This window comes from Curcuma longa, unplaced genomic scaffold (assembly GCF_044706935.1).
Source record: "Curcuma longa cultivar G26 ecotype Majalengka, Jawa Barat unplaced genomic scaffold, ITB_CL_G26_1.1 contig_28370, whole genome shotgun sequence".
NCBI lineage: Eukaryota > Viridiplantae > Streptophyta > Magnoliopsida > Zingiberales > Zingiberaceae > Curcuma > Curcuma longa.
Genome location: NW_027433688.1, coordinates 27,384 through 48,625, shown reverse-complemented (window position 1 = coordinate 48,625; position 21,242 = coordinate 27,384). Strand labels below are relative to the sequence as shown.

The window sequence follows — 21,242 nt, the reverse complement described above, 5'->3', positions numbered from 1 at the left end:
TTTTATTGAATTAATTAACTCAATTTTAATTAAATTTCATTATATATTTCAATAAATTCAATTTTAAAATTAAAAGATAACCACGAAAAAAATTCATTAACCTCTCAAAATGTAAAAAAATCTTAGATTGTCGAGGTAATCACATTCCAGATTTATAACATATTTACTGACGTTTTACTAATGTGATGATGATACTGTATTATTAGAAATCGATCATAACCAAAATAAAAAAAAGATTATCATTGATAAATTTAGATATAGAATTAAGATTATCAACGATAATCCTAAATCGAATGATAAATCATGATACTAAATGACCTCCAAGATAGGAGGAATTAAATTTAATAATTATAAATTTACTTCTTCACAAATGATCATAGATCCGATCACATAGAGCTACTAGATGGCGAATTTCTTTTTTTTTTAAGAGAATTCAAATTTCAGGAATTAATTCTCAAGGTATACATAAGTGGGAATTCAAAATTCATTTTATTGATATAAATCTATTATTCGAGTTCTATCGAGCGGCTTTTGACTTTCATGAAAGGTGGCCAAGGAAAATTTCAATATCTAAATTATTTAAAAAAATGTTTTTGCTGGCAAGAAATATAGGCGCAGTGTTTACTTGCGAGTATTGGGCTGTTGGAGAATAGGCCTTAGTAACTTGTTACTTCTGGCAGGCCAAGTGACACGTGCCCTCCTATAAATTATATATGGAGAAAAACTAATGTTTTGATGATAATTAAAGGTATTCTAATGTTTTTTAAACGTTTTTAAAAACAATAAAATTAATCATTTTTCTACTGGAAAATTAAAAGAAGGGAAGTGTTTTCTATAGAAAAATAAAATAAAAGATCGATCTTAGTAATCATTTGAGCTATCCAACATAAACTCCGGTCACACGACTACTTAACATACTCAATTAGTGGAGAAAACGTAAGATTTAGAACAAAACAAAGTTAATTAAAAATAAACACAAAAATAAATGAATCTACAGCCACCCTAAAAAGAAACATTTAAAACATCCAAAATCTTTAACACACACAGAATTAAATATAACATTATTCATAACAATTAACAAACATAAATAAATCGATCACGATATTATTTAACTATGAAGATGAGGAAAATGCATGCATTGTTGAGTTCCTGGTTGCCTTGCCTTCACCGGCGTGCCCTTTTTTTTTATATACACAAGCCTAATTACTAACTACCGTTGGTTGCCCCATCTCCTTCTCTACTATAAGGGCAATGGAATTAAAACATTTTTCTTTTACTGAAAAAAATATTTTTTTATTTTTATTTTTAAACAATTTATTTTAGAATAAGTCAAGGCACGTTGGTGGTATATATATTCAAGAAATGTAGATTATTTTTAAGATGTTCTCATTCATAATTAAATAATGGTAATGGAATTTTAAAAAAAATAATTTTCACATCAAATTTTCCCAACAAAAGCCATTCATTTTCAATTTGATCTTAAATTAAATTTTCATAATCAAAATTATTAACTACTAGTCAAAGCTAAGCATTTCAACCATTCAAAGGTCATTTTTTTCTAAATTAGAAAATTAACTTGTGCTTCTAAAATAATATTTCTTGCCATTTTTTTTGTGACGACACAAGAAATTTGAAAATATATTATTTTAATTTATAAATATTTGCATTCATTCAAATTTAAGCAAATCATTATTATTATTGTTATTCAAATTTAGAATATAGGGCGTGTTTTTTTTTGGAAAATATTTAGAGAGATTATCTACTATCAATTATGTCTTCTAAAAGTAATTAAGTACTGTATTTATTATATAGAGCACAAATTATTGGCTACTTAAAAACAAGAATGGTAATTAATTAATGATTTCTCATAAATTTTTTTATCAACTATCATTTATTTTAATTAATTCGAGATGACGTTGACCGTGCTGACTAACGGTATGACTGGGGGTATAACGGCGTCAAACTTTGACGCGACGTGCTCCGCGTCCACCGTCGGCGAGTTACTATTTAACCGCGGTTAAAGGAACCAGATGGACACAGTGTCGTACCGTACGTGTATTTGATACGGTACCGACGCCCGTCGAGATACTACACGCCCTCCTCCACGCTTTTTATAGCGGATCGAACGGGGACCGGGAAAGGAACGAAGAGGCCGCCGAGCTCTCCTCTCTCCCCGTCCATGGAATCATCGCCTTTGCGCTCGGTTTTCGATCGCTTGTGTCGAAGTGCTGCAGCATTGAGAGGAAAAGCGAAGTTCATGTAGGTATGCTTCATTGATCTGGTCGGCAGATTCCGTTCTTTTTATCTCCTTTGAAGATCTCGAGGTTTTGGGGATTTGAATGTGAATGAATCGGGAAGGCGGTGCTCTTTGGTTTCAAGGGATGTGCCGCTTCGAAAGAACAGCTGGATCTGATCACTCAGGGGGGAGGCAGATTAGTGCAAAGCCGGAGGGAGGAAGAGTCTCGAGGGCGGAGAAGCTGAAGAGCTCGATGGTTTCGAGGCCCCAGATCAAACTCTGGATGGTACGAGTGACGACGATGGTGTTGCTTTGGACGTGCGTCCTCCAGCTTATGGCAATTGGAGAGAGAAGGTGGCCGTCCTTCCTCACTACTCCTTACAATAATTCACCACTCGCAGTGAATGAATCCTCTCCGGTTGTCGTCGTCGACAAAATTCTTCTGCCGCCTAAAAGTGAGTCCCTTTTGCTCATCTGTAGTTGCAATGTAGATAAAATCAGAAAGAAAGTTTTTTCTTTAACTTATGCCGGATTACATATCCTAAACCTTTTCCCCAAAAGTTCTTTATTACAGATGCTCCTGCTATCCCCAAAAGTTCTCTACCTTGCAAAATTTTGTCATCGTTGCGTCTTTTTGCCATTACAGATGTATCTACTGAGTTTCTATCTGTTGCATTTTGCGATCATCGTAGAACAGGACTAGCAATAAGTGTGATCTTTCTAATATTGTGTGTCCTTATTAGTTGTATGGTTCAGATGATTCCGAGTATAAATTGTTATCTTGGAGATTTTAGTTATATAGCTTACATGAACTTTGGATGCCCCTTTCTTTAGGAATCTACAAGAACAATGGATACTTGATGGTTTCATGCAATGGTGGACTTAATCAGATGAGAGGAGCGGTGAGGTCTTCATCGATAGTTCATATTTGATTTGGCAAATTCTCCTTCTGATTGAAATTTTTTTCATCTAGATTTGCGACATGGTTGCTATTGCAAGACATTTGAATGTAACACTTATAGTACCAGAGTTGGACAAAACCTCCTTTTGGAACGACCCTAGGTGTGTTTCTATGTCTAACTTTGCAAGGACTCGGTTATAACAGGCTATGCATATGTTAGTGGTTACTAAAGAATAACAATTTTTGTGCCATGCCAGTGAGTTCGAAGATATATTTGATGTCGATCATTTTATAACTTCATTGAAAGATGAGGTCCGAATATTGAAGGAGCTTCCTCTGAGGTTAAAGGAAATGGTTGGTCGAGGACTAATCCATTCGATGCCTCCTGTTAGTTGGTCTGATATTTCTTATTATGAAAATCAGGTTGGTATGCATCTGTAAGGCTAACAAAAGCATATAAGATTATGAATGATCTTATCTTTAAGATTGTTGTTTCATTTGTCTTGCAAGTAGATTCTTCCTTTGATACAAAAGCACAAGGTCATTCATTTGAACAGAACTGATGCCCGACTTGCTAACAATGGTCTGCCACTGGAAATACAAAGATTGCGCTGCAAAGTGAACTATGTCTCTCTTAGATTCACCCCTCAAATTGAAGAATTGGGCAGAACAATTATCAGAATTCTGCAACAGCAAGGCCCCTTTATGGTCCTGCATTTGCGATACGAAATGGATATGTTGGCATTCTCTGGGTGTACTCAAGGTTGTACTCCTGAGGAAGCAGATGAGTTGACAAGAATGAGGTGCAAAATGAATTTTGTTCTTCCAATTTTGGTATTTGTTACTGTTTGCACCGACAGTTATCGTCCGTCGTAACTATTTATCGCTTCTTCTTTCTGCACCAGGTATGCCTATCCCTGGTGGAAAGAGAAGGTGATCAACTCTGATATGAAAAGGAAAGATGGTCTCTGTCCTCTAACACCTGAAGAGACCAATTTGGTACTGAGAGCATTGGGCATTGATAGCAACTTCCAAATACATATCGCAGCCGGGGAAATATTTGGTGGAGAAAGGAGAATGAAAGCTCTTTCTGTTGCTTATCCTCGACTGGTCAGTATTATCCTCAGGCACTCGAATTCGGTTGTTTACTATTGCAATATTTGCTTATCTCAATCTGTTACTTGTTCCAATATTGAAAGGTACAAAAGGAAACTCTGTTGGGAACTTTGGATCTTAGATACTTCCAGAATCATTCATCCCAAATGGCTGCATTAGATTACTTGGTTTCCTTAGAGAGTGATATCTTCATTGCCACATACGATGGTAACATGGCTAAAGTTGTTGAAGGCCATCGTAGGTAGGGTGCACTTTTGATCCTTTATTACTGGCCTTTTGTTTAAAATTATGCATACATTCAGGTACTTGGGGTTCAAGAAGACGATTCTGTTGGACCGAAAGCTCCTGGTCGATCTGATAGATCAGTACATTAATGGAACTTTGAGTTGGGATGAATTCTCCTCGTCAGTGAAGGCAACCCATGCCGAGCGCATGGGGAACCCTAGCAGGAGAGTGGTGATTCCTGACAGGCCCAAGGAAGAGGACTACTTCTATGCAAACCCCCAAGAGTGTCTCCCACAGCCTGATCGATAAACCATGGACTTCATGAATACATTTCAGGGTAGTTTGCTTAGTGTTCCAAGGATGCCAAAGTTGCAGATGAATATTTCAGGCATCTGGTGATTATATGCATTATACGATAGCTTTATTTATACTATTCGAATAATCTTCATTCTTGTATAGAAGAGTTAAGATAAAAGTGAACAGGGAGAGAGGGATGGCGGAATGATGTAATCTGATAAGAATAACATGAGACAGTAACTAAGAGGTTATAATGTTGTATCGATCGATGAGCTCATTTTTATGCTAAATTCTGCATAATTAGAATGATAAAACCATGCTTCATGAGCACTTTGAGGGTTTCACTGTTGAAGTCCATGAGCATTGAGATTTACATTGTTTCTATATGCCATCTGCGTAATTAGAACGATAAGTGCATCAAAGAAAATAAGCATCATATATGGCTATTAGAGAAAGAACTGATTGCAAGCGTACCTGCAATCTAGATTCTTTATATCCATGCAATGCAGCTATTTGGGTTTGGGAATCGATCGATCTTCCGAGTGAATCGGGAGGGTTCACCATGCCTTGCAACCCAGCCTTAACCAAACTCAGATGAGATAGATGTAGTTGAGGACGAACACTGCATGATGGGAAGGCAATGGCACCTGGTGTGCCATTGCAGGACTGAAGTTGCTGCCATTAGAAATAATCAAACAACAGATCATGAACCAGTTCACGAAGCAATTTAAGATGGATACTACCACTTACATATTTGGAAAGAACTGAATCTATGTCCATGTCCAAGCTTGGATTAATAGCTGCAAGCTTCATGGACAGGAACTGGTGATATAGAGAATGATTTGCATTACTAAATGTTCTTCCTCTGTATTTGTTTATAGCATGAAACATACTTACCTCGACCTGTTGTTGCAGTGATCGAACATAGTTTATGATCTCATCGAGCATTACTGCCTTTCCTGTGATCTGCAGTGCCATGCTGAAGCCGATAAGTTTCATAGAGTATGTGGAGATTTAAGGAGAATGAAAGAAACCTGCCTTGCTGCAGCCAGGAACAAGATCTTGCAGAAGCTTCATCCTCTCATTGATCTTCTCTCTTCTAACCTTTGGCACATGAGATAAATATCTACCATGTAAATTTACTTTCACAGGGGGGATTCCTGCATAAACTGGCATTTCAGAAGGTGGCAAGAGCTTACTCTTTCTGCAAGACTGTGGCTATTTGTTGCCTGGCCACGCCGTGCTCTGATGTGGATGAATTTATCCTTCGCAGATTCGATGCCGTCTTTTGTTTGCTTCCCTCTAGGCTTATCAGTTGCCACATATGGACTACTTGGCTCAGCACTCTGTTCGAATTCTATTTCATCCTCTTCCATTTCTCCAGCTACATGTGAAGCTACTTGTGCTTGATCTAGGGCCATATCCTACAACATGGTTGTTGTGCTCAGTGAGTTGCCTACTGGTACCTGAAGAAATCAGTTTAAACATAAAAGGGAGAAACTAGACAAGAACTACCTCATTGTTCCTCATCCTTTTTGCAGCACCAAGCCCATAGAAATTATGCTTATGTTTCTTACTCTTCTCAGTCTGAGCTTCAGATTCAGCATTGGTCAAACTAGCATTAGCACAAACAATTGTTGATTGAGCTAAACTAAAATGGCTCATCATGCCACCTATGCTGGTGTCACTCAAGCAGGACAACCTTGCAACCCTCTCAACAAAAGCTTTATCAGCTGGGAATTGTGGTAGATTTGCAGCCTGAAGGAGAGTTCCTCCGATCGAAAATAAACTCGAGTTTTCACCTACTGGATGTCTGCACTCTGTCGGGTTGTCCAAGCCTGTTGGTTTTGTGGACTGGTTCCAAAATCCAATGCTGAATGGATCGTCCATGGGAATCAATGAGCTTGAGATGGAACCAATCTGATTTCTTTGACCAAAAAAGAAAGCTAATGGAACCAATGAAAAGTTCAGAATTTCAGCAACAATCAAAGAAGAACACCGAAAATCTAGTAAAGATCAAAGCAAGCCTTTTATTCAAGAAAATGGATAGCGTATCCAGGGCCTGACCAACTATTAATCCAAAGGCCAAGGAGTTGAAGAAAGACACAAGTACCTAGCTGTAACCAGAGGTGAAAATCAAGCAATTATGGTGGAAGGAAATGAATTAATTGAGTTATTCCCTAGTTAAATACTACTGCACTGCACAACATTCCTTTCATGGCTTGTTCAACACGTATCCCAATTTGAATGACAGCGACCAAAACAGTTGAGACATGTTCTCATATGACAGATGAAGGCTATTTGCTTTTACAATCATTGCAAGGGAAAGAGAATGAGTAGGAAGAAGAAAAAAATCCAAGGGTTCTTAACAAAGAGGGTGAAATGGTACCTCCAGGACCATCTCAACATGTTAATTTAATGTTTTTAAAGACTATATTCTTGTTGTAACAGATGATTTCACCCAAGAAACAATACTCTTTGTCCAATGTCATTATTAGGTGCCCTTGGGACTTGAATATGCTTAGACTATGCTTTAGTTTAATCTTTTTTGCGTTTTGCTTTGTTAATTACATGGGTTAGATGTCAATCTTTGAAGTGATGGCAAAGTGTTCAGGAACATGAGCTGTACTTATGAGTTTAGCTTAGTCCTCTTGCTTTGTCTAATATTATCGTGTCTTAAAATTCGAAAAAACAAGGCGAACATGAATTGTTCAACAAATACAACTAAATTTACTCTTTTCTTTTTTCTTTTTGCATGAAGAAGATTAAGTGCACACAATGATTGCCCATTACCTCTTGCAATGAATGATTTGAGGAAGCATGGCACACCCTTTTGAGAGATCCCTCAGGCATGGTTCGACTTTTGCCTTTTCATGATCCATTTCGAGATAATCATCGTGGCTTGCACAGAGTACAAGCTGCATGCATTTCTCCCTTTTCTTCAAATGAAAGAAATAATCATTCTTTGGATGCCCTGCAGATCAGGACAGAACAGCTGGTGCTGAGATCATTTATTGAAACAATAGTGTTAGAGAAAAATGCAAGAGGAAACATATTTGACTTGAATGCTTGACTGTGGATGTTCCATGCCTGGATCTGAAAGAAAGCCCCACTCAGTCTTCAAATTCTTAGCTCAGTTCGAGCCAGATCGATCATGCAACCTTGACAAACTTAACTAAAAACAATGAATAAATTGGGGCACAATTAACAAGTCAAACAAAGCAAATGAACCAAATTGAACAAGGAAATTAAACAAGGTGAACTTGGAAAAACAAGTCTATTAAATCAAATATTAAATGAAACATTGGATCTATTATATCATTCCATTAATACTGAGGCTAATGATGCTTGTGCCATCAGGGGCACCGGTGACACTTTGGAATTGGAGTCGAATATAAACGAACACTGTTCCCAGATCATTGTCCTAGAAATTTTTAGTGAACACGGGAATGAGACGTTTCCTCACAGATAAATGCACAGAAACCAAACGTAGGTTGCATATCATCATCACCTTATTGAAGCAGTTTGCGACTGAGATTGTTAACCAGGTCCAACTTTGGGAATGTCATAGTGCTCGCTCAGGTTTGCTAAATACTGGTTAAATTCCTGAATCCGGTCGCGATGAGATTTGCTGGCCATCTTAGCCAACCTACTCATGTTGATTTTCTCCTTCTGCTCAATATACCGTCTCTCTGATGGAGTTAGGCGATCGTCAATTGATGGTGGATGCCCCTCATCGGCAAGCTTATCAGCTTTGGCCAGGTCTTCAGTATGATTTGCTGCCAAGCCATCAGTTTCATCTGAAAGAAGAGAAATAAGTACAAAATAATGAGATTTTTGAACGGTAAACTTTACCCGTAAAAGATGATTGATTATTCCATCCCATTGTCAAGAAGATAAACAATATTAGCAGATTTATGGTGGCGATAAAAGTAGATTGCACCTGCTGGAAGCTCATGCTTTCTGGTCACATTTTCTTTCGCATGGCTGTGTTTGTTCCTCTTTTTCTTCTTCTTTATCCCACCATCTTTTACATCTAAGGCTTTCCCTTTCAATTTAAGCTTTCCACCAACAGCATTCTCATATGCAGACATTTGCCTACAAAAAGGAATAATAAGGAACTCATTGGATAGTTAAAAAATGCTGATTGGCATTTGATTAGTTAAAACTGCATCAACTATACACACAACATCAAGTAGAAGTTTCCAGCAAGGTATCCTTTTGTTGAAAGTTTCTTCCACTTTATCGCCATAGTATCATCATCGCCATTAACCCATGTTTGTTACAACTTCCACATTATCAATATACAATTCAATCAAAAACCTAATGCATTTAGACCTTGAAACAAAAATCTCATCATATTTTGCTCATGTAGCTGCAAGAGACACATATCCTGGCTACTATTGAAGAACATTTTACATTTTTTTTTCTCCTTACAATCCATTGTATTGACTAGAAAGAAGAAACAATCTGATATTGAGATGATGATGATCAACATTGTATGGATCATCTGATAGAGCTGGTCTAAGGTATAAAGAAAATAGTGGGTCTGATTCAGAGGTAAACGATCTGATGAGTTAAGTCAAAACCTATTACCCAATTATTTATATACTTGAATTGAGATGATGATATTACCTAGCACATCATGTCTTTCCTAGTACATAATTGAATGCATGATTAACCAAGGAATTAATAATAATTAAGAATCTCCTAAACTTTTAAGATTTTTTCAAATCTATCCACATGTTTCCTTGTTTCCAATTGATACCAAAACCTTTTACGTACGTTGTTTCAATTTTATCCAAAGCTTCGCATGACATTATCGATTTAAATAAATATGGACTCCTTTTATTTGAACAATGGTTCAAAATATTTTCTTCCTTAAAGATAAACATTATTACTTGATTTGTTTCTTTTCTGAACGTAGAAAGTATTTCAAGCGAAAATTAAGTATTCTTTCTAACAAAAAAAAAAATCTGATTTTGATGGAACGAATCTAAAATAGTTAAATGAAAGAAATATTAGACTGTTTTACATATTCAAATAGTTGAAAAAGTTTGCATGAATAGATTTGAAATTAAAAAAAACACAAAAGTGACCAACATGTGACACCGTTTCATTGGATTGAAATCCGTCACATCCTCATTCTGCAGGTCAAGTAATGTTATTAGGATAAGTGATCGAGAGGGGAAAATGACGAGTTAGAAAAGTCTAGGGTATTTTCACTAATAACGATCGAAGAAACATTTCTTCGGAAAACAATGCACCAGGATCGAAAAAAACAAAGTATCAATTTCAAGCGCAAGACAACCTCAGATTTTAAGGACTAAGATAGAGAAATGATACGAACCGACCGCATCAACAATCCCCCAGCGAGAGCAATGGAGATACTAAGCTCTGATCTGACGCTACCCTTCGAGGCCTTCAACCATGCGCCCGATGGAGCACTCGCGCGAGAGACGGAGGAAGGCGAGCGGGCGAAAAAGGCAAACCGAAAAGGGCCAGAGTGCAACTAACGGTTCAGATTGAATTTCGGGACCAGATCTCGACGATCGCGTTAATATCATTCTACCCTTCATTCGCTTTCGCCCAAATAATTATGCAAATTCTTTTTGAACATTTTGCATTTCGGCCATTGTTAGCTTAATTTTTTTTAAAAAAGGAAATTGTATAAAAAAATTTAAGATTTTTTATTGGGTCAATACATCAATTGTATAACCTTTGGAATACTTTTCCAATGTAACATATCATTTAAAATTTATAAAATTCTACAGGAAGTTTCTCACGCATTTGTCCAATTTTTACCAAATTTATCCATTTATAAATTTTATTAAAGTTTTAAGCAGCTCAATTACTAAGATGGAGGAACTAGCATATCTGTAGAAGAAGATCTAGCCTTACTCGAGCAGTAGAAACTCATATGAATAAATATTAGACTTAGACCAGTGATCTTGTCATAATAAATTCTTTGAAAACGATAATTTAACCAATGATCAAAAGGTCAGCAACTATCTCTAATTTAAGCAGTGTGTTGCCTCATAAAATTGATCAGAGGTGAACTTCCATGGCAGCTAACCAGCTTCCAAATGAAAAGACTGCAAAAGAAGAAGTAAAAAAACACTTGATATCAAAGGCAAAAGAGGAATGTGAACAATATTCTTAGGAATTACCTTACGATCGGAATCATGGAATCTTTAAGAACACTACTAACTGCTCTTTTTAGGTGTCTGTTTCTGTTTAGGAGTGTCTGAAGTTTCTGTCTCGCAGAATAAATTATCAAGACATGGATGAAACTGAATCAGTTAGAAATAGAGAATAGAATAAAGACTACCTGCCTGACTTTATGACCTCATTATCGATGATGGTTTCGCAGTCGTAGATGTCCACTGGGGAGGAATTTCAGACAAAAGAGATAAGCAGAAGAGTGTGGTGTTCTACATCTGAGAGTTTGATTAAAATTACCATCTAATAAAGTTTTCTGATACATTTGCATATAAATAAAGCTAAGCCTTGTGGTATAAGGATCTTGTGCATTCACTTTATACAAGTTAAAGACGATCATCAGAGGCGTCACTTGTATTAGATTTTTGAGCGAACTCCACTCTCAAGTTGGCCCTTTCTGCCACCTGCAAACGCAGGAGGAAAACTACGTGGAATCTAATTCGTTCTAATCTCAGTGCTCTCAGAGAAAAATGGTGTTCATCGCCTACCTTTGGCCGTGCCAAGAGCAAGGTTATCTCGGTATGCCGAAAGAAGCGTCACAGTCTGAATTCTTCACAAGACATGCATCACAAGATGCATTTGGCTTGGAGGAGCTCCCGAGCAAGATCAAAGGGCAGGTGACTGGTGAGGAACACCAAGAAATTAAGTCGAAACTGACAAAGTGAAGATTTCCTACCTCAAGAAACTCAACAAAGGATCCAACATTGTCTTGTACTCGATTAATAATAAGCTTATGAACAGTTGGGTGGTGGCCGACGGGTTCTTTGGAGGCGATTGGGTGGGGGCAGAGTAGACTGGTACGATCGTGGAGGAGCTTTCGCGCCGACAAGGGTAATCCCTGCTGCCGCAGCTCTGTTCGGCACCACCAGCTCAGTGTCTTCTCAGAAGCTTCTTCCAGGAAGTGCCGATAATTGAACATTAATTCTTGTCGTAATTTATTCTTTTGTAACAGGAATTTTCCACACGAAGTCAAATTGTTGATCGTTATTTGTGTGTTAATGGTCCTCTTGGCCTCGCTAAAAGTCGTTTATTATGTAGCATGTGAGATGACAACTTGTTCTTGTTCTTGTATTTTATTTTATTTTTTATTAATCGTATTTAATTTTTATATTAATTTTGAAGTTGAATGGCTCAGCTCCTGTCTGGCTGTCTCATAGATCAAAGATGATCTTGGCATAGTCCCGGGGTATAACTGAATTGGTTACGGCGGAGCAGAGTTGTAGAAGAAGGTAAGAATTCGAATCTCGGTGAAGTCGAGATAACACCCTCCTCCGTGGTAGCCAACTGTAACTTCTCGATTTATCTCCTCATAGATGGTCATGAGATCGTTGTGGTGACATATTTCATCTTTTATAGAAGAAAAAGATGATCTTGGCATGACATTCATCATTAGGAATAGTTCAAATTCTATAGACATTGCATAAGATTTAAATCTTTGTTGTATAAGAATCATCGTTACTTTTTACCACCGCATTGTGCTTCAGAAGCACTTGTTCTTGTATTTTTTTTATAATCTATATATTCAGCTATTCGAATCGACTAATATTTGAGCTGGACGATCTGATCCTATAAAAAATTTTCAACAGACATTAGGATAAATTCAAGAAACACTAATATCCATGGTTCGATAGTTCAGCATAAATGTCTAACGTAAGAATTGAACCCACATTGTATGAATTATCTGTCTTGCACTTACCATCGCATCATGCCCCCGAGGGGGCTTGTTCTTAATGCTCTAATTCAAGTATTCAACTCTTCGAATGGGCTAATCCAAGAGATAACTAGTCTAATCCTACGAAAATTTTCCACTTGTCACTAGGGTTAATAGGAAAGCACGAATGACGCGTTGCTCCGCAACTAGTGTTTCAAGATAGTCTTCCATTAGAGGAAATTAATTCACAGTGTGCCATAGTTAGAAATTGATTCATAGATGTCTAATTCACTACAGAAGGGTCTTATCATTGCATCATAATTCTGAACGTATCGCTCCTCATGGAGGTTTGTTCTTGTGCTCTAAAAGGTGATAATACTTACCTCAAGTGTCCCTTCACTGCCCAACTTAAAAAAAAAATAGATTCGCTATCGCAACGACTCCCCTAGAGCTGGTCCAACAGATATGGAGGGAGATTCATTCAGATATATAGGCGTTAGGCGCATGGCGAAGTCGACCATACAGATCATCACCTCTTGGAAATCAATCCCTGACCATTACGCCAATAATACCATGGACCACCGTCTGCGTATAGGGATGGCAATTAGACCCGGACCCGATGGAGAATCCGTTTCCCGAACCCATTTTGATCGGGGAATCCCCGAATCCGAGAAAGCAGGGATGGGGATGGGGAATCCCCGAATCTCGGAAAACGGGGATGGGTCGGGGATGGTATTCCAAATATTCCCCGTCCCCATCCCCGAACCCGACCCATCTTATAGTTAACTCTTTTTATTTTTTTTCTTTTGTAGGATAAGTGGTGTCAAAATTTTGAAAAATTGAAGAATGGAAGAACTTCAATCTTATTGTATCGATTATGCATTAGTTGGATGTTGTTTTAGAGATAATGTTTTGTATTAGAGTTTAATATTTGGTTTTATAATGTTATTTTGTAAGGATTTTATAATATATATATATATATTTAAATTAATATTTAAAAAAATAAGACGGGGATGGGGATGGGTATGGGTATGGGGATACCCATGAAAATATCCGCGGGGAAAACCAATCTCGAAACCCACGGGATCCCCGAAACCCGCTGGATACTCGACGGGGATGGGGATGGTATTTAAATTATGATACCCGACGGGGATGGGGACGGGGATGATATATGAGTTTGGGTTTCGGGGACGGGGATGGAGAAGGCTTCCCCGCGAACCCCTGAACCCGTTGTCATCCCTATCTGCGTACCTTAAAGCATTATGGAAGGAAGGTAAATCACGATATCAAACGACTTTCTAGGTGAGAGGAATTAGTTCCCCAAGGGTATGCACAAGTGGGGATTTGAACATTTCTCCATTATTGTAAATCTGTTATCCGAGTACCAATTTGACTATCCCCATAGGAGTTTGTTTTTGTACTCTTATGTGGCACAAGGTAAAGACGCTCATCCCGGACACTCGATGCACAATATAATGTCAGTCCCATAACGATTTGAAAGAAGTAAATCGTGATGACTAAGCGATTTCTATGTGTAGAAGAGATTTTATTTCCTAATGGATTGTTCTCTCGGGGATTTGATCCTTGCTCTCATATGATAATCTACTACCTGAACACCAACTCGACTATGCTTGTAAGGATCTTATTCTTGTGCTCTATAATAAAGGTGAAGACTCTCACCCCGAATGTTCTTTAATATCGGTCCCATAATAATTCGAAGAAAGTAAATCATGATGACTAAGTGAACTTTTTAAGTGTGAAAAAATTTATTTCCCAAGAAATTATTCCTTTAAGAATTAGATCTCTATTTTTATTTTTATATGATAATCTACTATCCAAATATGATTATGTCCATTTATTCTTATTCAAATATCAATTCGACTATGCCCATTTATTCTTATACTTTGCACCTACTTCATGAGGCATTTAGATGCTGACTCGTTCCATCAATAATTTTTTTTAGTTTTGTTGCGCATACGCTTTCTAGCAGTCCCCGAGCTTAGTTATATTCTCTCTTCCCCGGTCAATTAATGCATATAAAGTGGAAAATTATTGCTTTTCTCAAGAACAGTTCTCTGGGATTATAAAAACTTTCTCACGATCTACTTCCAAAATTTACGTTGTATCATGTATACATAAAGAAGCATTGATTACTTGCTTTTTGAGGTCATATCATCGATCGCATTAGAGCATTGTGCACGGTTCCAATTTCCAAAATCATATCCCACCAGATTTTCTATATGCTCGTTCCTGCTCATCCCATTTCCCCTAGATCAGCCTTTTTTTAAAGCTGTCAACCTTCCCTTTCCGACCAGCCACTTCTCTTCCTAAAGCAATATGCTCTCGTCCATCATCTTCCTTTCCCTTCAGAGCTAAGAAAAAAAAAAGAATGGCTATGGTTTGTATGCATGCCCATCTCTCTCTAGTGTCGATATCCAATAGCAAACCTCTCTAAAGGCTCAGAAAATTTGTAAAATGAAAATTAAGGAAACCAAACAAATTAAGAGAAGCTATCCAACTTCGCATTCGCTATATAGCTGCCCTGCAGAACCAAGCAAGTGCACCAACTGTTCATGCACTTTCTGGGGACGTGCATGATTGGCCCAGCGTAAATGGCGTTTTCCACTATTTTTGAACATCTTAAAGTATAAATCTGACTCTCGTAGATCCGAGCAGATAAGTGGCTTCATACTGTTGGACCAACATGAACAAAACCAAACAATTTCTGTGCCATTGATGAGGCCACAGACACCAGTACAGGTGAGTGAGCAGAGAATGGTGCAAAGTCAACTGTGATAGATATGTTGGTCTAAAGTCAACTGTGATGCTTTGCCATGGGCAGGGTAGTCTTCGATGAGTCGGACCTAACCGACTTGAACTAGTCCATGTAGAAACTACTCGACTGGTCATAGTGAGTCAAATTGGCTTGTTTCGATCTCGATAGAGTTGGGGCTCGGGAAGAATTACCTTTTGGCTCAACTCAACATCTAACTTACAAACATGTGATGAGAAACAAGGGGACAAATTTGAAAGAGCTCTTGGGAAGATAAAGATGCCTGAATTCCAACTCATTCTATGGTCCACAATGCCACTGGTGAGTGGATTGGATCTGACAAATATCGAAATAATTCTTAAGATTGACAATATTCGATCCTTTTCGATCTATATCCCCGTCTAGTGCTTTTAGAATTGGACCGACTTGAGTGGATAGACTCGAGTGAACCGGTGTTTTCGTTAATCTTTCGATTGAGCTAGACTTTTAAGTGTAGTTCGAGGTTGACCAAGCTGACTTTGAAAATAGTTTTAGAAAATTATAAAAATAAATTTTGTTAAAAACAAATGTTTTCCATTTTGAAGATCAGGGGCAATTCCGTCATATCGTTAAATGTTCCAGGCTATAAAAGCCCGCTCCTCCCACTTGCTCAAATTTAGCCGACGAAGTTAACAGAAAACCCCCTGAACTAAAATTTCGTCTCCAACAAAGCCCTCGTCTCGCCGGAACTCAGAACTCCGGCGAGGGAAGTCGACAAAGTCCCTCGTTTGAGAGCCTTTCTTCCGATTGTCTCCTTTACCTTCGCCCTACCGGGCTTCTAGTTGAATCCGGCGGCCTCCGCCGGAAGGTGGTACGGAGGGTTCTCTTTTTAGCCGCTTGGCCTGAGGTCCTCGCCGAAAATCCGAGCGGCATGATGGGGTTTTCCCTCTACCCCATGAAGACGTCTACGCGGCTCCTGTGGTGCACCAGCTTCTTCCGCCACAAGTTCTTCGCCGTCGTCGTCTTCTTCTGCTAAGCCGGTCGACAGATCCCCTTCGACCTATCCAACTAGGTCGGGATATAAGGGAGAGAGAAATTAAATACGTACTAAAGTTTTCTAGTCGTATTTGTTCAATCCAGATCTGAGCGGCTGATCGTTCGGATCTGAGAAGAGAGGATGGACTCTAGCCGCCATCTGATATTTGATTCCTCTTCATCGTCCGCCCGGGCACGGTTGCTAATGTTGGGCGGTGGAAACCCCATCTTCCGAGGTACTTTTAATACTACTAATACTATTTGGTCGATTTCGACTTCGGATTTGGTTTTAGTTCTAAAAAGTTGTTCGATTTGGGGCGGAATTAAAGGGTTGAGGTCGGTGGTTGCGGTGGAGGAGCTCGGCGCCACCAAGCGGCCGTTCTTCACATCACCGGATGAGATTTACGAGGAGGAATACTACGAGGAGCAGTTGCCGGAGAAGAAGCGCCGCCTGACGTCCGAGCAGGTGACTCCTTTCCTCAAATTTTGTAATTAATTTACCAATTTTTACTGTTTGAAGAAAAGACAACTTCCGTACTCCTTTTTGCCTCGTCTTGGGACTCTTATCGTTTACCAGAAGTTTTGGGGAGCGCCATGCTTTTCTTTTAACAAACGGTGGTTTCGATTCTCTTGTGTTCATGCTACCAACTTTGGGAGGAACGAGCCTGTTTGTTTGTTCTGTCTTGATTGAGTAAAAAATTTGTTTTTTTTTCCAAACAGAAAAAAGAAAGGAGATAATAAAGATCGAAAGCCAAATCTAGGCATTTCTTAGAGCATTGAATGCACAATTGGTGACAGATCAACATGGTTGTGGTCATTTATGTTGAGTTTAATAGCAGGATCATCATGTAATAAGAAGAGAGTTATCAACCAACTTCGCATAATCGCATTGTTTTACTTCATTTGCTCTGTTTCTGTATTTTTCATTTGAATGCGAGAATGATTTGGCTCTCATCTGAAAAAAAAAAGGTTAACTTATTGGAAAGGAGCTTCGAGGAGGATAACAAGCTGGAACCAGAGCGAAAGAGCGAGCTGGCTCGAAAGCTAGGCATGCAACCAAAGCAAGTGGCAGTGTGGTTCCAGAACCGGCGTGCAAGGTGGAAGAACAAGCAACTCGAGCAGGATTTTGATCGGCTCAAGTCCTCGTACGATTCACTACTCGTTGATCATGCTGCCCACCTCAAGGACAATGAGCGACTGCAGTTGGAGGTAATTTCTTTCGTTCTCCTCAAATCAATAGATTGGCCTTCTCAATTTCACAAGTTGGACTATGAGTATCTTATTTGCTAATTTGCTGCAGCTTTATTTCTAAGCTAATTTTGCCCTACGCTAGCTAGTTCAAATATTCTTAAACTCTTGATTGGCTAATCGCTTACCTTCAAAGCTTGATCTTTTATTTCTATATTGTTCACAGTATATAAGATAACAAATGAACTTTTTCACAACCAAACAAGAGTGACTGTGCAATAGAATGTCTCACAGTGGAACGACTAAATTAACCTTTTCTTATCAGCTACCATCTTTGCCAAATCAGCCAAGTACAGCACTAGTAATCTAGTATGTTTTTATCCTCGATTACCAACAAAACCATCATTTAGATCAATGAAGCCATTAGTTTCATCAAAGTAAAGTGTGGTGCAAAAGATATTCCACCTTGTTCAAGATATAGTTTGTGCAAATTTATAGTCAACTCTGTTGCAGGTGAAATCACTGCTTGAAAAGCTAGAAGCTAAGCAGGAGGCTTCTCTGGTTACTGGTCTGAAGTTGAATGGCCAGGCACCATCGACCGCTGATCTAATGGCGGAGAAAATCCCTCATAAGCTTGGAAGATATGCTGAGCTCTGGTAGTGGTGGAAGCGCAGTGGTTGAGATGGAGGGTGCGAACCAGCTGGTGGAGAGTAGTCGAGAGTCTTACCTGGTGGAAGGCTACCACTGTGAAGAGCCGATTCATGGCGAGATGCAATCTGAGGAGGATGACTTGAGTGATGAGGGCTGTAACTACTATCCCGATGGCATGTTCATGGAGCACCACAACCAGGAGTGGTTATGGAACTAAAGACTACCTGGAAATCAGCACAGACAGCCTTCTGATACTGCACTCTGCTGCTGATACATCTTCTTCCTAGCTTGCCTAAATGTCTGTCGATTAGTGTCGTAGAATATGTACTAGTTGTGGAGTTTAAGAAATAAACCGTCTGTGTGGATAGATAGCTGATCTGAGTTATCATTCGGATAACTTATAAATAATCATCAGAGAGACAATGTAATCTCTTCGCTCCTCTCCCTAAGAATTTTGTGGTGTAACCTTTGCCCATGCACATTATGATGATCTTGATGTCTTTAGCGTTATCTTATTTGATGGTTTAGTTAAAAGGTTATCCATGTAATTGAATGGTCTCCATCTACAGACACCAGACTTGTACACGTGTGAAAAAGGTAAAGATTGGTGGTAGAGAACTGTTCCTTGTCAAGTATGATCATTATAATTCCTGTTTAGAACCACTCGTGGCTTGTTGACTCAAGTATTGGTTCACTTTTTGCCTGCATTGTTTCACTCTGATTCTTCCCTTATTGATGCAGGGATTCTCCATGGTTACTTATCCTCGTCTAGTGTTGTGCCCTTCCAGTGGTTTCTGGTCTGGAGTCCCAATCTCTTTGTCCAGAGAAACACTGCGGGATTTGCTCCCCACATGGCTCTTCGCTGATATGTTGCTGTTGCAGTTGCTGTTGCTTGTTTATGAATTCTAAGGGGAAGAAGGGAGACCACACAAGTGTTCCTGAGCCTGTGGTGGTGGTGGGGCTATTGTGGGGGGAGACAGCGACTTAGCGTCTAAAGCAGACAAGATGCTTAATTCTGTCCAATCTCCCAGTCTCAATCGACCCATCGCTACTAGTTCCCCCAATAGATTCTCCTCGATACAGTTGGGTCACTGTGATTACTGGGGAGAGAAGCAGTGTTTTTGAAACTAAGTCCAATCTGTTAGGAGGAATAGCATCCAAATCGGGCCATCTGGCTTTTGGTTATACAAATGCTATTTTTGTGTGGTTCAAGTTCAACAATGAATGCCTTTCTTTTATTTTTAATCAAAGAGAGTCTCACCCTATTAACATCTATAAAATTGATATAACTGTCCTTACAGACATTATTTGATATATATTATTATCTTCTATTGCACATATTAAATCTTAAATTCATCAGTCAGTCAGTTATATGAACTAGATAAACTCATGTTATAACATTACAAATGTTGTAATAATTATAAATATTATAACAACTATGATTTCATAGATTGTAATTATAGCAATTATAATTTTATAATTACTATAACATGAATACTATTGAACCAAATAAATTTAAGTTGTAGTTGTTGCAATATAAATAATATTGAACATAATAAAACTGAGTTGTAGCAATTAAGGGGTGGAAATTAGAGTTTGAGTATCTGAATTTGTTTATCAGATCGGACTCGTGTAGGACTTTTTCTATCCAAAACCCGATAAGTACCCATCATTAAGTTTAATTTATTCACCAATGTGAAATTATTTTTCTTATTTCACAATAAATAAACAATGTTCATGATAACTTCAGTGATTTTCAAATGTATATATATGTATGTACATATTTTTTTTCTTTATCATCTAATAAAACACATGTTCAGACTTAATGTGTCTTTTTGTTATTATTATTTAATATTATCGACTTATAAAGTTGTATAAATTTTATATATTAAATTTACAAGATAAATGAGTAAAAATTGTGATAAAAATAATCAAATGTAAATTGTTTTGTCATCTAAAATTATTTTTTTATTTTAACTTCTATTAGAGTATAAAGTTATTTTTATTTATTTACTAATATTTTATTTTTTTTAAAAAAAATTTATCAGATACCTGATCACATCGGATCATGATTGGGTATTATTTTTTCTATTCGATATATCATATACTCGATTATAACTATCCGAATCTAATAAAATTTGACTTGTGCCCATATCTAGTAATAACTATGATTTTATCACTGCTATCGTAGGTGTTAGATGAATATGTCAAATCTATATTTTAGTAATTATAAAATTAAAATTACTACTATTTAAATATTTTTAAATGGATTAAATATATATTATAATAAATCATAATGATTACATCATTATAAAGTTTTAGTGGTTTTGACATAAATATTAAAAAAGAGATAAAAACAGTTTAGAATTTAAATTTAATTAAAATTGATGGGTCAAAAAATCAAAATCGAGATAACTATGTCTATGTCTCGAAAAAAACCAGAAAAAAAAACAAAATAAGTTAGATGGTTATCGACCAATTTAATTCACGTTAAAGTTCATAGCCGGGAAAGGATTTGGATTCTTTGCCCTACCGTCCGATCTAGCGAACACGCGAATCGTCCATTTATACAGCGACAAAGATGGAAATGTCGGCGACACGAGGCCTCCGCATGCTACAAAAATGGAATGTGTCGGACGCCATTTCATCTTTCCTGCTGTTAAATCCACAGCGATAAGCGCGTTACTTCTCCGGCAACGGGCAACAGCAAGCTCAATGCACATTCTAATAATCTAAAACTATTTAAATAGATTCGGAGGGGTCGAGGTGCTTGTAGGCGATGAGCTCGAGGAATGCGGCGGGGTCGAAGAGCAGCGCAGCGGGCAGCGCCGCGGCTGCCACAGCCGGTGCCGGTTCGTGGGGCGGCCTTGTTCCATGCAATTCCGGCCCCCTTTGATGACCTTGCAGGTGGTGCAGCTGTAGAGCGGGCTGCCGACGGAGTGGGGAACCTCACTGGCCTTCGGAGAAG

General features: G+C 38.1%; 3 protein-coding genes and 1 pseudogene across 4 annotated transcripts; 2 read left to right on the top strand and 2 right to left on the bottom strand.

Moving 5' to 3' along the window:
• Positions 1-2,150: 2,150 nt before the first annotated feature.
• On the top strand, positions 2,151-5,041 carry LOC141819216 (rhamnogalacturonan I rhamnosyltransferase 1-like; annotated as a pseudogene).
• Positions 5,042-5,116: 75 nt separating this feature from the next.
• LOC141819215 (transcription factor bHLH76-like) lies at positions 5,117-7,628 on the bottom strand. The gene is made up of 9 exons (XM_074706556.1): positions 7,569-7,628; positions 6,889-6,892; positions 6,291-6,721; positions 5,975-6,199; positions 5,814-5,879; positions 5,673-5,741; positions 5,526-5,597; positions 5,250-5,450; positions 5,117-5,167 (listed from the first exon to the last, which is right to left on the bottom strand). The coding sequence occupies exons 1-9, from the start codon at positions 7,626-7,628 to the stop codon at positions 5,117-5,119; spliced, it is 1,179 nt and encodes a 392-aa protein (XP_074562657.1).
• Positions 7,629-8,114: 486 nt separating this feature from the next.
• Positions 8,115-8,869, bottom strand: LOC141819214 (uncharacterized). Of its 2 annotated transcripts, XM_074706554.1 has the most exons (3): positions 8,719-8,869; positions 8,287-8,575; positions 8,115-8,199 (listed from the first exon to the last, which is right to left on the bottom strand). In XM_074706554.1, the coding sequence occupies exons 1-2, from the start codon at positions 8,867-8,869 to the stop codon at positions 8,316-8,318; spliced, it is 411 nt and encodes a 136-aa protein (XP_074562655.1). In that variant the 3' UTR covers positions 8,115-8,199; positions 8,287-8,315. The 2 variants fall into 2 exon arrangements, with proteins under 2 accessions (XP_074562655.1, XP_074562654.1); XM_074706553.1 differs by lacking the exon at positions 8,115-8,199 and having other exon boundaries at positions 8,227-8,575.
• A 7,224-nt stretch (positions 8,870-16,093) lies between these two features.
• LOC141819220 (homeobox-leucine zipper protein HOX16-like) lies at positions 16,094-18,789 on the top strand. The gene is given in 5 exon segments (XM_074706560.1): positions 16,094-16,671; positions 16,765-16,901; positions 17,405-17,644; positions 18,137-18,241; positions 18,243-18,789. Coding segments are annotated over 5 exon segments (825 nt in total). The 5' UTR covers positions 16,094-16,577; the 3' UTR covers positions 18,492-18,789.
• The last annotated feature ends 2,453 nt before the right edge of the window (positions 18,790-21,242 follow it).